The 16,686-nt window shown below is 37.9% G+C and overlaps 1 protein-coding gene across 1 annotated transcript in view; it reads right to left on the reverse strand.

Annotated features, from left to right (window-relative positions):
- LOC130739135 (uncharacterized) overlaps positions 1–16,686 on the reverse strand; it is a 30,831-nt gene that overhangs the window by 7,742 nt on the left and 6,403 nt on the right. Inside the window, exons 7-20 of the mRNA XM_057591369.1 lie at positions 15,211–15,360; positions 8,479–8,518; positions 8,215–8,272; positions 7,941–8,023; positions 7,103–7,201; positions 6,876–6,991; positions 6,669–6,787; positions 4,965–5,035; positions 4,569–4,674; positions 3,733–3,872; positions 3,444–3,602; positions 3,263–3,366; positions 2,925–3,100; positions 2,398–2,587 (exon numbers count right to left, since the gene is read on the reverse strand). Of these exons, the coding sequence (XP_057447352.1) occupies positions 2,398–2,587; positions 2,925–3,100; positions 3,263–3,366; positions 3,444–3,602; positions 3,733–3,872; positions 4,569–4,674; positions 4,965–5,035; positions 6,669–6,787; positions 6,876–6,991; positions 7,103–7,201; positions 7,941–8,023; positions 8,215–8,272; positions 8,479–8,518; positions 15,211–15,360 (1,611 nt within the window). The remainder of the gene's footprint in view (positions 1–2,397; positions 2,588–2,924; positions 3,101–3,262; positions 3,367–3,443; positions 3,603–3,732; positions 3,873–4,568; positions 4,675–4,964; positions 5,036–6,668; positions 6,788–6,875; positions 6,992–7,102; positions 7,202–7,940; positions 8,024–8,214; positions 8,273–8,478; positions 8,519–15,210; positions 15,361–16,686) is intronic.

Here is a 16,686-nt window from a genome sequence, read left to right on the forward strand (position 1 = left end):
CATCAAGTCAAGGGGTTTGATTATTCAGAAACCTTTTCCCCTGTGGTGAAGCCTATAACTATTAGGCTCATTCTTTCTCTAGCTATTACTAAGAGGTGGCATATTCATCAACTTGATGTGAATAATTCCTTTTTAAATGGAGCCCTTCAAGAGGAGGTATACATGCAGCAACCAAGTGGGTTTCAGCATGAAGACAAGTCTCTTGTTTGCAGACTTAACAAAGCTCTTTATGGCCTTAAACAGGCCCCAAGAGCTTGGTTTGACAGGTTGAAGTCAGCCCTTGTGAAGTATGGTTTTAAACCAAGCAGATGTGATCCATCTCTCTTCACTTTCTACACTCCAACTTGCTGCATCTACATACTAGTCTATGTAGATGACATTATCATTACAGGTAATTCCTTGCCTCTGGTTCAAAAAGTAGTGCAGAACCTCAACTCTGAATTTTCCTTGAAGCAATTAGGCCAACTTGACTACTTTCTTGGTGTTCAAGTGCATCACCTTCAGGACAGATCCTTGCTTTTGACACAAACAAAAATATATAACTGACCTTCTTGAAAGGGCAGACATGGGAGAGGCCAAGGGGATCTCTACTCCCATGATTAGTGGAGCAAAACTCAGTAAATATGGAGTAGATTACTTTGCTGATCCAACTCTCTATAGATCAATAGTTGGTGCTCTCCAATATGCAACTTTAACTAGACCTGAGATCAGCTTTGCAGTTAACAAAGTCTGTCAGTTTCTAAGTCAGCCTCTAGAAGAGCATTGGAAGGCTGTTAAAAGGATTCTAAGATACCTTAAGGGTACTCTCTTTCATGGCCTGCACCTCAAGCCTTGTAGTTTGCACAATCCAGTCCCTCTTGTGGCCTTTTGTGATGCAGATTGGGGATCAGATCCTGATGACAGGAGATCCACCTCAGGCTCTTGTGTCTTTTTTGGTCCAAACCTTGTCTCTTGGAGCTCAAAGAAGCAAACCCTGGTTGCTAGATCGAGTACTGAAGCGGAATACAGAAGCCTAGCTAATACCTCTGCTGAACTGTTGTGGGTTCAGTCTCTTTTGCAGATTCCTTTTTCTCCTCCTAGGGTGTTTTGTGATAACATGGGTGCCGTGGCTTTGACTCATAACCCAGTTCTTCACACTCGCACTAAACATATGGAGCTTGACATCTTCTTTGTGAGAGAAAAAGTTCTCAACAAGTCTCTTTTTGTGCATCACATTCCTTCTGTTGATCAGCTGGCAGATTTGTTTACCAAGGCTCTATCACCACTTCGTTTTGAAACTCTTCGTGACAAACTCAATGTGATTGAGAAATCCCTTTCTCCCCCACCTTGAGTTTGAGGGGGCCTATTAGAGTAATATAGTTACTGTTATATTAAGTGTTACTGTTAAGTGTCATTAGGTAAATGCTGACTGTGTTCTGTTCAGTTAGTTGTGCCTAGCTGGCAGGTTTGTTAGAGAGTTAGTTACATGCTTAGCTGTCAAAGCTTAGCTGTCAAGGTTAGTTAGAGTTAGCTTCCTCTGCAAGCTAACAAATCTTATAGTATAAATACTGTAATTCCTCATGTATTCATTATCTTTCCAATCAATAAAATTCAGTTGAAGATTTTCAACATTGTGCAGAAAGCTTACGTAAGGAAGAAGTTTAGGAATGCTGGCTAAGTTTAAAATATTTTTTAATAAGAGTTTAACTAATTAGACTCTAGTTAGTAAAGAATAACTCTGGTTAGGAAGTTATAAGTAGCAGTTCCTAAGAGTTAGGAAGCAGTTATTGGGAAAATAGGAGTTAGGATCTGGTGTTTGAAACCAGAACTGGTTGTGGAACCAGTGTTCTCTAATTCTCTTCCTTTCTTTTAGGGATTTCTGTTATCTTTGTGATCAGAACTATGTTATCTTTGTAATCAGAATTTCTCAGTGTTATTCATCTATTTCAGTAAGTATATACTACAGTTCTGTTAATTGCTAGTCAGTTTCCACAATTCTGATACCAGTGTTAGAAGTCTCACATTGGCTAGAGATGTGGCCAACTAAGTGTTTATAAAGGGTGGAGCAAACCTCAACTCTTGAGCTAGCTTTTGGGTTGAGTTAGGCCTCCCTAATTTCTAATATGGTATCAGAGCCTATCCTAGATCCATTTGTTGTGTGGAGACCTCCCGTATTTGGGCCACCCTTTGATGTTAAGTCACGCTCCAGATGTCCAGCCCTGGGCGTAAGGGGGTGTGTTAGAAGTCTCACATTGGCTAGAGATGTGGCCAACTAAGTGTTTATAAAGGGTAGAGCAAACCTCAACTCTTGAGCTAGCTTTTGGGTTGAGTTAGGCCTCCCTAATTTCTAATAACCAGTTCTAACAAACTGCTTTGCAAGCTAGTATAAAAACTCAGAAGTAGGGTTCAGAATCTCACCTCAAGTTCATTAGAAGTGAGTTCCCATTACAATGCAGATGGCTTTCCCAGGAAGAAGGGTCTGACTGAACGACAATAATCATGTCAGATAGTGCTTTTGCTTGAAAATGTTTGTCTAGTAACAATGGTTCATTATAAATGAACCAAAAGACTGGAACCTCTAGCGTGGACCTGGAATGAGCATGCCCACCTGCATTGTCCACAAAGATTGTCATAGTCAATTCATAGAATATCCAGCAACAAAAGAGGAAAACCCTTTTTCAAATTCAATTTCATATGAAAGGAAAAGAAAAGGATAACAGTTATCAATCATGAGAAATTACAGAAGATTCAGATATTCTTTCACTCCTTTTTTCTCTCTTTTATCTTTCTTACACAGAGAAATCAATGGACCAAATACTTTTTCTTTTCATTTTTTCCCTTAAAAAAATATATCAAGAGGATTCCAACCTATTATTTACTTTCTTTTTCCATGTACATACAATGGCATTCTAAAAACATTAGGATTTTGAGGATATAAAATGAACCTTTAAGTGAACCATGTTTATTCAGCCTTTGCAACTGATACTGTAGAATGGCAGAATCAAGATAGGTACGAGTTGTCTTCCGGTAGGTTCCATTGACAAGTAATAAAGGCACAGCAGCTGCTCGTCGTGCAACTGAAAAGGCAATTGCTAAAGCAGGATCCTCTGACAGAGGCAACCTAAAAGCTTAGTGATATCAGTAGAAAACTAGGAAAATGCACATTTTAAGGAAACAAGACAAATCAGGCACATCACAATGAGTCTAAAAAACTTCACCAACCAAATGTCTAATAAAAAGTTAGCTAAGGAAAGAGTAGAATTAAACATCTATGACTGCATACATATGCGGACTGAACATTGGCTTTTGAGAAGGAACCATCAAAGAGGAAAGTCCTTCCTTTATAGCATCCACATCCACCGGAAGCTGTTTAATGTGCCGAACTTTCTGCAAATTTAATTGAAAGGGAAACATAAATATTTCACTATTGCCAGAATTTTCATATCACCCAACTTATATGTTACCTCCTGTGTAATGAAGAACAACTGAAAGGATATCTTCTCGTAGTAATGGAAGACACCATCAGCAACTGAAGGTGATACAATATGTCTCATAGATCCCCACAATGTTGCACCAAGATGTGCAAGAAAAGTATCACGTGCAACTGTGTAATTCTGGGACTCCTGCGAGGAGGCAAAGCCATCAATGTAGCTTCTACCGAGCTCTAATGAGAATCTAAATATGAAAAAAAGCACAGGGGGCTAACATCAGAATAAAACTACTAAATTAATACAGACAGACCAATCAGCCAACCTCGTTTGTGTCACTGAACAAATTCCAGCTTTCCATCCGCTTTAATGCCTCTATGGCTTTTGTCTTATGACTTTCATCATACTCTTCACCTTCAAACGACTGAAGCTCATTTCTCAAATCTCGCATCCTCTCGTCAAGTTCTGAAGTTATCATATGTTAAAGGCTTTATAATTTACAATATATAAATATTAAACTTACTGAAGCACTGAACTATGAAATCTTCAATTTTCTGATGGTTAAACAATAAATCAGAAAAAGAACTATGAATCAAAAATAAAAATAAGCTTGATGAGAACATTTCACATGCAACGACGCATTGAAACTTCCAAGTGATTAACATAATGGTGTGAGACATGTGTCATGTCGGATATTTCTTACACCTATCAGATAAACCTAATCTACAAATATTTACTATTATTTTTTGAATAATGAGATTAAAATGGTGAGACATGTAGTGGGTACAATAGTTAATGCAATACTTCATAATATTAGTATTTTAAACACAAGTTCTCATGTTTGCATGGTGCTTATGCATTATATGTATCATTAAGATTTATATGTTTATATCACTAATATTAATTCTTTATGTTAAACTCTAACAGTGTAATGTCATATAATTTTATTTTATTTTTGTCCCTGTGTTGGAAACAAATCGTATCTGTCTCATGTCTCTCTTGTTCTCAAGCTCACATGTCATTGTGAACTAAAGCTATGCTCTTAGCTTAGATATACAAATGCAATATTGTTGGAGAAATGCAAGGTTTTTTTTCTTCCACTGAAATGAAAAAAATGACAAACATTAGTAAACAAAGCCCAAAATCTACAAATGAGATTACCTTCACATAGAGCAAGCTTGACTTTCCTTCCCTTGCAATGTTTAAAAGCAAAAAGCTCATATATATCAATCTCAGCTAGAAGAATATCAATGGCCTGGTGGTCTTTCTGCAACATAGAAAATCACAATTGACCCACTTCAAAACTCCAATAGAAAAAATCAGCAGGGGTATGAGGGATAATCCTTAAACATATTGGAAACCTACACTACTCTGGCTTTTGTTTCTCATAATAAATTATTTCTGTTGGATAACTTTTTTTTGTTACATTGACATCATGACGAACGATTCGAACAAGTGTTTACTATTTGCTGCAACTCTTTGAAACCTTTTTCTTAGAAGCACAAAATAGAATGCAGAATATGCTATCAATTGTTAGATTAAACAAAAGACACATACATCACCAAATACAGAAAATTTCTCCTGAATAGCATCTTGCAATCGGTCTTCAGCTTCTTCTGCTGAAATTTCTGCAATCAGCAAGGAGAAGATGGTCAAAATGAACATAAATAAATTATGGCATCACGAGTTAAACCATGCAAGATGAACTGAATATATAAGTTTCAACTTCATAAGCCACTATAGGCATTTTCTGGGGCCTGATTGAATATCAGTTCAGCAAGGCACCACAAGTCTGCAACAACCAGTAGATTACTCGGTCACATCAGATTTCAATATTGAAGCTCTTAAGTGTTTGGGCTAGGCCTAACGCTCTCAAAAGCTAGCTTAGGGATTAGGATTGTTACCTTTTATAAAGATTTCTTTAGCCATATGTCTTAGAAATGTGAGACCTCAACACACCCCTCATCAGGCCCTTAGGGATTAGGATTGTCCTACCTTTTATAAAGATTTCTTTATCCATGTCTTAGAAACGTGAGACCTCAACACACCCATCATCAGGCCCAAGGCTGGATCTCTAGAGTGGGGAGATCGCAAACTTGATATTTTTATGGAAATACCCTTATGTCCTTATGGAATACTACACGGACAATTACATCAATTTCTCCCAAAATAACTGCGGGCCAGATTGACTTACTATTTTCTGGAACAGCTGCAGGTCAAATATGTATATTAAGGTGTTGTGTGCTATTATACTCCTAAAATTATAGTGGGAGTATCATAGCAAATACACTTCTTTAACTTGTTTGATTTTTTCAATATGTATATAATATTCTTATGTGCATTTTTATATTTTATAGCTGTGTCGTGCCTAAACATTTTGAGCTCTGCCGGTATCACCACCTCAATTGGGCTTGCCTTTCATGGTCGAGCTCACCTTGATTGGTACTTCCACAGTTGCCATAATCTATAGCTTGCAAATTAAGAAAAAGTGGGGAACAAAAAGAGAGAGAGGGAAGTGGTAAAAGGAGATAAAAATAAGAAAAGCTTTGAGGCAATGAGAAGAAGAGGGAAGAGGGGAACTACGTTGGTGGTGGTGAAAGAAGCCATGAATGAGGAGAGAGAAAGGGAAAGAAGGTGATAAATGGGAGAGAGAGAGAGAGAGAGAGAAAAACTGAGTTTTAAAATTCAATAAAGTTTGGGTTAGCAAAATTACAAGAGACTCATACTTTAACTATTTTTTTAACAGAAAAAGTGGGGGCAGTTTGGTCTAAAAGAAAAGGTGTTGTGCTATTATACTCCAACTAAAATTGTAGTGGGAGTATCATAGCAAATCCCATATATAAATATATACGTATATATATTTTATATATATAAGGGTGTTAGAATATAATATAAAATCATTCATGTGGCTCTTACCCAACAACTTAAGCTTTTGGGATGATTGGTTGTTTGACATGGTATTAGAGCCTCTATGACCTAGCGGTCTAGAGTTCGATCCCTGCCGCCCTCAATTCTTCTAATAAAAAATATGAATTTCAGCACATGGTATAGGTGGACCTGTGCATTGTCCACACTTCAAGCCCAACTGGGCTCTTGCATGAGGGCGCGTGTTAGAATATAATATAAAACCATTCATGTGGCTCATACGGTCTTACCCAACAGCTTAAGCTTTTGGGATAATTGGTTGTTTGACAATGGGAATGCCACTATTATACATTGCACACACACACACACACACACAATCAAACACATCATTACTACCTAACGTTGAACCAACTGTCTTTTCCACGTTTGGTAAACTTGCTTCTGTACGCACACCTTCTCCACCAACAGCAGGTCCCCATGAAAAAGGACCTGCACTTAAATCGATAAAAGCCCATCTGGAACAAAACACGAATTAATGAAAACAGAAGAAAGAAATATGTTTGTCTTAAAATTTAGCATGGTGTAAAGTGAGATAAATTGAACCTGTCCTTTCCAATCCACGTGTCTGTGAGACATTCAGCTTGAAAACCACTATAATCCCCGGATTTTAATACTCTTTCCAAAAGGAGCTTCAAGTCTTGATCCTTCCCTTTAAGTAGCTTCAAATACATAGGAAACATACAAATTTTAAGTAATGAAAGGTGGGGTGACAAATCCTGCAATTAACGCTTACTTTTTTATATTTGAAGATTTATCTGATGAATATATACCTGTAAAGCTTTGGCTTCAAGGATCTTAGCTGGGTCGCTCCCTTGATACAACCTCCCATAATTATCTAATGCATCAAGCCAAATATTATACCATTCCACCTGCATTTCATAGTTGTACCAAAATAGCAAACATTTCATAAAAACTCAGTTTCCACCAAGAAAACCAGAAAAGACACCAGAGCTGAAACACAAATAAACAGGACAAGTGTGACAGAAATGCTATTAGTATATCTTTGGCTTTTACGAAGACTTGTCATTTACTCGAAAGGAGAAAAATATTATTAGAAAGGAGTGTATAAGATGTTGGAGAATATTTGCTATCCAAGGTAGATAAACTTCAAAATAAAAATAAGAATAAATAAGAATAAGACTGCAGCAAGACTTCTTTGTTCTTTCATGGCTTTCAATTAAAATTCATCCTCCAGTACCTCTGAATCATCAAATAGAAATGCACTCCCAATATAACTTCAGAGAAGCTTAATGGTTTAAAATTTGTTCTGGTATCCTGCTATTGGTAAGTGGTTTTTTCTTAGGTTTGTGACTATCTGACATCTAACCTAGAAGGTTGAGGAGAATGCTGAAGATGAGTGGGACCCAAAAAAGAGGGCTAAAAACTTGACCATCATTCTTATAAGAACATGCTATGACCCATCTTATGAGAGAGTCTTGGATCCTGGCAACTTGTTGCGCACAAATCAGATGCAGAATAAGTAGATGTCTCAACTAGTTCCTTAGGTGTACAAGTGGCTTCCAATCATGTGAAAGATTTCAAGGCACTACGAAGCAGAATAAGCAAATATAAACCAATTGCTTCACATGCAAAGAAAGATATACTTACAATTTCAGTCTCCTCAGCTCTTGTCCATGCAAATTTCATCATAGGATGCTTTGCATATAATGGTCTCTGAATCTTTGGAAGAGCTGGATAAAAATTTAAGTAATCAATGAGGAGAACAAAGCAAAAGAAAAAAAGAAATGAACAGGAATTTTGAAAATCCAGAGATACTAGGGCACATAAATTACAGACATTTGTAGTCAATCCAGATATGACATTAAGAACTTGACAATATGTATACTTCAACTTATAATTTTTCTCAAGAAGAATTTCGTACCAAGAATACTTTCAGGAACCCCTTCAGACTGTAGAAGTTTCATTTGCAAAGTCTTATTCTGCAGGATACATGAAGCTGTTAGTGCTGGCACCAAAGGCATCATTGCAGTAGAAAGAAATATTAAACAACTGGAGCTTTTGCAAGCAAATATTCATAAACTCTGCAGAAAAACACCAAGCATCGTATGACACATTTCACAAATGGAGCAACATTATCACATCTAAAAAGTATGATTTATGGGAAAAAGACAGAAAGTTCATATACCTCCTTTAGCAAGTTCATTTCGGGCTCAGATAAACCTCTCCTGAAATATTTTTGATATTTTTAAAAATCATGAGAACCAAGCAAGATATATAGACACAATTACGAAAACAAGATCAAATCAGATCATTTAGACCTTGATTACACTTTACATTATAAAACAAATCAGACTCAAAACATAACTCAGATACTTTGTATACTAAAAAATGTATATAATTCACTGGATAAGAAAGATACGGGAGTATAAAAATACCCTCTCCTAATAGAAAGAAACAGAAGTTTAAAAAAAGTGCAAAAACCAAACAAGGATATTGAAAGCAAGAAGTCCTACCATTTTCTATGCATGTATACCGAGAACACCTAACAGAAGCCCTGTGTGAAACATGAGGATGATGGGAAACAAATCTTGTGAAAAAAGAATGTTCAACATCAACACTGTTGAGATATGTAGATAAAATAAATAGGGAATAAATATATTTAGTATATTTTATCTTTTATTAGGATAGATCTTTTCCTTATTTAGCTATCCCTAAACTCTTGTATATATATATGTACTCAGCTTCATGGAATAATCAATCAGAATATTTCATTCAAGTTGGTACCAGAGCTTTCTGATTCAAGTCTCCCTCTGGTTTACTAGTTTAGTTTAGGGTTTCAGCCATCGTAGGCTAACCCTTATTTTTACCAGTTAGAATTCCGGAAGCAACCACCGGCCGCCACCACTGCTGTTGGCTGCTGCTACCATAGTCCGCTGCTGCCACCACTGTGTCGTGATCAGCCGCCACCGCCAGCCGCTGCCGTCGCCGCCGGTCGCCGCTGACAATTTTTCTGGGTTTGCTTGTTTTTATTCCAGGATTCCTCTTCTGTGGTTCGTTTCTGTGTTTGAGGTCTCTTGTTTCTGTTTTTTGGCCTGTTCCAGTCAGTGAGCCTTTCGTTTGAAGTGTGTTTGGATTTGTTTGGTTGCGGTTGTTTTCCCTGTCTCTGTTTGTTCTTTTTCTTCATGGAGGATTTGCTGAAGGATAAGTCTCCCAAGGGTGAGAAGAAGAGTCTCATCTCATTTGCTTTTTCTGGGACTCCTGTTATCACTTCTGAGAAGTTGAATGAGGCAAATTATCTAGATTGGTCCAATGCTGTTGAGATCTGGTTTTTGGGTCAAGGTTTGTCCGAGCACCTTACTAAAAAGTGTGCTGATATTGATGCTTCTGAGAAGAAGGAATGGGAGAAGGCTGATTATCAACTTGTTTCTTTATTATACCAGGCAATTGAACCTAGACTGATTGTTCACTTTCGTCCCTACAAAACATGTTATGATGTGTGGAAAAAGGCACAGGACATCTATGCTAATGATATTCAGCGGTTGTATGATTCAGTACGTAATTTGGCAAATCTCCAGATGACTGATCTTAATTTGCCGTCTTACCTGAATAAGGCACAATCTACCATTGTGGAGCTGAAGTCAATGCTGGTTAATGACGATTTGAAGAAGGTGCTGGAGAAACTTGACAATATGTTCATGGTGTTTGTTTTGCATGGTCTCCATAAGGATCTGGAATCTGTTCGAAACCAGACCCTTACTAACCCCAATATTCCTACAGCGGAGGAGCTTATTAATCGTTTACTTCGTGTTCCTTCATCTGCCACTTCAGCTAGACTTGAATCTCATACAGCCTCTGATTCCTCTGCTCTCATATCAAATTCTTTTGAGTCAGGGGGTCGAGGTCGTGGTCGTAAAGGTGGTGGACGTGGAAGAGGAGGTAGAGGAAATCTCCATTGTTCTTACTGTAAGAGGGATGGACACACACAGGATCGTTGTTACTCTCTAGTTGGGTTTCCAGACAAAACTGCTAATGTCGCACAGTCTATGGAGTCCAAGGTTGAATCTGATGGTGCAAAGAACCACTCATTCTCAGCTGATGAGTACAAGGAATATCTCCAGCTGAAGGGCGCTCAACGATCATCTTCGTCAGCAACTGTTGCTCAAACCGGTAATTCTACAGTTTGTTACTCTCATTCTACACCTGTTGGATCCTGGGTTTTGGATTCCGGTGCCTCAGATCATCTCACTGGTAATCCTTCCTTTTTCTCTAACTTATCTTCACCCAAAACTACACACCATGTTACCCTTGCAAATGGCTCGAAAGTACAAGCCACCGGTGTTGGGCAGACATCTCCTCTTCCTACACTACCTTTGAGTTCTGTTCTATTAGTTCCGGGATGTGCTTTTAATCTTATTTCTATCAGTAAATTAACCAAATCATTAGGTTGTGCCATAACTTTTACCTCTGATTCCTTCTTTATACAGGACCGGAGTACGGGACGGATGATTGGAGCAGGATCTGAATCACATGGTCTCTATTATCTACAACAACCATCTTCTGCAATTTGTGCGGCTGCTGCTGAGTCTCCGAGTTTACTTCATCGTCGTCTGGGACATCCGAGTTTGGACAAATTAAAGAAGATGGTGCCTTACTTGTCGCAGTTAGAGTCTTTGGAATGCGAGTCATGTCAGCTTGGGAAGCATGTTAGGTCGTCTTTTCCTAGTAGTGTCAATAAAAGGGCCCTACATCCATTTGATGTCATTCATTCTGATGTTTGGGGTCCAAGTCGTGTTTCTTCTATCTTAGGATATAGGTATTATGTCAGTTTTATTGATGATTTCTCCAGGTGTACTTGGATATTTTTAATGAAAGATAGATCTGAGTTGTTTAGTATCTTTCAAAATTTTTGTCATGAAATTGAAACTCAATTTGATAAGAAAATTCGTGTTCTGCGAAGTGATAATGCTAAAGAGTATTTTTCTGATTCCTTTAACTCTTTTATGAAGTCTCATGGCATTATACATCAGTCTAGTTGTCCACATACACCCCAACAAAATGGGGTAGCTGAGAGAAAACATAGACATATTGTGGATACGGCTCGTACTTTATTGATCAATGCTAATGCACCTTTAAAGTTTTGGGGTGAAGCTGTTTTGACTGCAGGATATTTGATAAATCGGATGCCATCATCTGTTTTGGGTAATCAGATTCCTCATTCCATGTTGTATCCTAGGGAATCTTCATTTTGTGTTCTGCCTCGTGTCTTTGGTTGTACTTGCTTTGTTCATGATCTTTCACCAGGTCGTGATAAGATGTCTGCTCGGGCTGTCATGTTCAAAAAGGGTATAAGTGTTACTCTCCATCCACACATAAGTTCTACACTTCTGCAGATGTCACGTTCTTTGAAGATACACCTTACTTTGTTACAACTGGTCAACAATCTGATCTAGATATCTTTCCTGTGGTTTTACCTGTTCCTCAAGTGTCTATGTCACCATCTTCGGTCGTTACTCCTCAAGCAGACACTTCCACTCCATCAGCGCCAGCTCCTGATATGTCTCGTTATCGCATTACTTATGAGCGTCGCCCACGACGTACTGTAACGGATGAGCCCCACGACTCAGTTTCTGCAGGAAATGAGACATGTGATTTGGTTCCTCATCCAGCCTCCTCTCCTGCTTCGGATCCTGTTGACTTGCCCATTGCCCTTCGGAAAGGTAGTCGTTCTACTCGTAATCCCCATCCTATTTATAATTTTCTCTCATATCATCGCTTGTCCCCTGCATACTACGCTTTTGTTTCTACCATATCTTCCATTATTGTACCTAAGACTATACAGGAGGCCCTATCTCACAAAGGTTGGCGTCAAGTGATGATTGACGAGATGACAGCTTTAGAGTCTAATAATACATGGGAGCTTGTTCCTCTTCCTGCAGGGAAATCTATTGTTGGGTGTCGTTGGGTCTTTAATGTTAAAGTAGGCCCTGATGGACATATTGATCGATTGAAGGCTCGTCTTGTTGCCAAAGGGTACACTCAGGTTTATGGCTTGGATTATAGTGATACTTTTTCACCAGTTGCAAAGATGGCATATGTCCGTTTATTTTTGGCCATGGCTGCTATGCGACATTGGCCCTTGTTTCAGCTGGATATTAAAAATGCTTTCTTACATGGTGATTTGGAAGAAGAGATCTATATGGAGCAACCACCGGGGTTTATTGCTCAGGGGGAGTCAGGACTAGTTTGTAAATTGCAAAAGTCTCTGTATGGTCTGAAACAATCACCCCGAGCTTGGTTTGGCCGTTTCAGCAATGTTATTCAGCAGTTTGGGTTAGTTCGTTGTGAAGCGGATCACTCAGTCTTCTTTAGGTGTTCATCCTCAAAGACGTTCATTTATCTTGTTGTCTATGTGGATGATATTGTAATCACCGGTGATGACCAAGAAGGCATACAAGCTCTTAAGCAGCACCTGTTTCAGCATTTTCAGACTAAGGATCTTGGATTTTTGCATTACTTTCTTGGGATTGAGGTAGCTCAGTCAAAGTCTGGCATTGCTATTTGTCAAAGAAAGTATGCGCTTGATATTTTGGAAGAAACAGGCCTTCTTAACTGCAAGCCTGCGGATACTCCTATGGACCCTAATGTGAAGCTTCTGCCTAACCAGGGGGAGCCTTATTCTGATCCAGGAAGATATAGGAGGTTAGTAGGAAAGTTGAATTATCTCACAATGACCAGGCCTGATATATCATTCTCTGTTAGTGTTGTCAGTCAGTTTTTAAACTCTCCTTGTAAGAGTCATTGGCAGGCTGTTATTCGGATACTTCAATACATAAAAGGGTCGCCTGGAAAAGGTCTTGTTTATACTGATAGAGGTTGTTAGAGTATAATATAAAACCATTAAAGTGGCCCTTACCCAACAGCTTAAGCTTTTGGGATTAAGTGGTTGTTTGACATGGTATCAGAGCCTCTATGACCGAAATGTCTAGAGTTCGATCCTTGCTCCCCTCACTTTCTAATTAAAAAAGTGGAATTTAATTAAGCACATGGTAGGTGGGTCTGTGCATTTATCCACGCTTCAAGCCCAAAGGGCTCTTGCGTGAGGGGGCGTGTTAGAGTATAATATAAAACCATTAAAGTGGCCCTTACCCAACAGCTTAAGCTTTTGGGATTAAGTGGTTGTTTGACAGAGGTCATACTAGTATTACTGGATATTCAGATGCGGATTGGGCAGGTGATGCAGGTGATAGGAGATCCACCTCTGGTTATTGTGTTTTTATTGGTGGAAATCTCATCTCTTGGAAGAGTAAGAAACAAAGTGTTGTTGCTAGATCAAGCACCGAAGCTGAGTATTGTGCTATGGCTCATACTACGTGTGAGCTCTTGTGGTTGAAGCACTTACTTCAGGAGTTGAAGTTTTGTGCGATTACTCCTATGAACTTAGTATGTGACAATCAGTCAGCTTTACATCTTTCTTCTAATCCGGTTTTTCATGAACGAACAAAACATATAGAAGTTGATTGTCATTTTATTAGGGAGAAGATTCTTTGTGGTACTATCAAGACTTCTTCTGTTTGCTCTCAAGATCAGCTGGCTGATATTTTTACCAAGTCTTTACGAGGTCCCCGGATAAAATATATATGTGACAAACTGGATGCATACGATTTATATGCTCCAACTTGAGGGGGAGTGTTGAGATATGTAGATAAAATAAATAGGGAATAAATATATTTAGTATATTTTATCTTTTATTAGGATAGATCTTTTCCTTATTTAGCTATCCCTAAACTCTTGTATATATATATGTACTCAGCTTCATGGAATAATCAATCAGAATATTTCATTCAAGTAACACAAAGATGTTCCCCTAAAGCTCTGAGAATGTGACATTACAAGTATTTATTTTGGGATGAAGTATCAAAGATTATTTCAAGAATGAATTATGAAACAAAAAAAATGTTTAGGAATGAGAATAGAGATGCAAAGTGCTTTCACTAGACAGCAATGAGACTAGAGATGCTCCATCATAGGGAACGATGGGCAATGAAGAGCCAATATGAGCAATAAATAAGTATGACAAAGATGAAATTGTTGAGATGGATGAGTAGACAACAAAAGCATCTTCCTGTTAAGTGGGGTTATTATATGATGCTATAATGTCCTTTGCGAATCATGTCTATTGGCAAACCACTTAAACGCAAGTCCTTCTAATGGTTTGACTTGAGGTTTTTACTGGTCTTTCTACACCTCAAGTCTTTCCACATTTGTGAAAACAATTAAGGCGAGATTCTACAGGCTTTCCTGCAATAGAAAAACAACACTTCCATTGCCTAACAGTACATAAGACACAACATCGTAACTTGTACAAAGGAATCTGAGGATACTTAATATTACAAGACAATATAATAGAGTGTGAGAGAACAGACTCAACAAAGGGCAATAAGAGAGAATGTTGGTAACACACTAACACCAGAGAAAAGAGAACAAGCATAGATAATGCTAGCAGCACATTGAAGGGCATCAATCAAGTTAGACAATGATAACAGACTTGATTGAATGAAGGTTGGAGGTTTTGTCGATTCCTTTAGGAAACACCAGGATGAATTTAACAATCCAAATCCGTTTTAAACTTGAAAACATAGGCTCGCTACCACTATGACTGCCATATAGCACCAAAGCTAGCACCATCCCAAAATTGCTTTGCCTCTGGCACAATGCAGCAAGGCATATTGTGTTGCTATATATATAGTTCTCTATTAGCAATGATGGGAAAGGTTACGTGCAATTAAAACTTATAATTACAGGTAAACAATTATTAAATTGCAATTAGCATTATTCACACTCCACAAATATTAGCACGTAAAAAAGATGGCATTCTTTGAGTTTATAATAAATGACATCATTTTACAAGAATACTCACCGGTACCCATATTTAGGCATCCTCTCATCACGCTTGGGATTCAAAATAAAAATATTATATGCCTTTTCAAGTTGAAGATATTCAACTAGGCTAGTTAAAACACCATCTATCATGTCCACATCAACTTGCCAATCACCAACATCATTATCCCTACAAAGAAGAATTTTTGATAATATGAGAAAGCAAGGAATACAAAAGAGAAAACAATAAGCCACATTAGCTTTTCAAACATCCAGAGAAAAAATAACAAGAATAATAAAGAGAAAGGATCCAATGGAATTGAAAACCCCTTTGCAAGCTTTGGAGATCCTTTTCGGTGACAAGAAATTCATATAAAACCCCATTTCCACTTGGTCAAGGTATGCCAGTAAAAACTAAGGGCTAGTGAAGTGGAGTCCACAGCAATGTCAATAGCAGTTAGTCAACTTGCTTGCACACAGTGGATCACATTGTTTGGAGAACCAAGTTGCTTGATGAATTGTTAGTTGTATTATGGGAGGTTTAGGTGCAGGGTACAAGAATGAGAATATAGAACGTCAGTTGAAAACTGTCAAGCAACCAATTATCCCAAAGGCTTAAGCTGTTGGGTAAGGACCACAAGCATACTTTTATATTATATTCTAACACGGCCCTAGGGCTTGAAGTGTGGACATTGCACAGACCCACCTACCATGTGCTGAAATTCAACTTTTTATTGGTATAATGGGGGCGGCAAGGATCGAACTTTAGACCACTTGGTCATAGAGGCTCTGATACCATGTCAAGCAACCAATTACCCCAAAAGCTTAAGCTTTTGGGTAAGGTACACATGAATGGTTTTATATTATATTCTAACAAAAACATAGGGTATGCCAAGTGTAGACTTCTTCCTTATCTTCTAATTCGCTAATGGAATTATTAAAAAATTAAAATCATATTATCTATAGAGTAGCAAATTGACAGGAATAAATGAGTCAGTCATTCTACAATTATATTCATTCATAGACTTATAAACAGATTTAATATTATGACAAATATAAAGAGTATGTTCAATATTTAAATATTCAGCAAAAGAAGAGGAAGAAAAGAAAAGGGAACAGCATTTTTAAATTGAGTGAAGTAACTTTCTCTGAATTAAAGTGTGGGGGGTAACTCCCCTTCATTAATAGTTAGTAAAAATGTTGTTTATTTGTTCATTTTTTAAAATTTACAGTTTATTATATTAAATTTTAATATATCATTTTGTAATCCAATAGAGCTACTACGCTAATGTCCAAAGAAGTGAATCACCAAAAAGACTGGTTGTAAGTACTTTTTCAAACCCAACCTACGCGTTTTTATTAGAGTGGAGATCTTAATTTTTTTCAATTTAATTTCATGAACTTTTGGTTCTTTTCATTCTCCACTAGCCCCCCCCCCCCCCCCAACTGCAACCCTTCATCGTCAGCAACTTGGGACTTCCTAGTCTCTAAGCTACCTCTGTCTCTTTCACTGCTC

Source organism: Lotus japonicus, chromosome 2, assembly GCF_012489685.1.
Source record: "Lotus japonicus ecotype B-129 chromosome 2, LjGifu_v1.2".
In the NCBI taxonomy this organism is placed as follows: Eukaryota; Viridiplantae; Streptophyta; class Magnoliopsida; order Fabales; family Fabaceae; genus Lotus; species Lotus japonicus.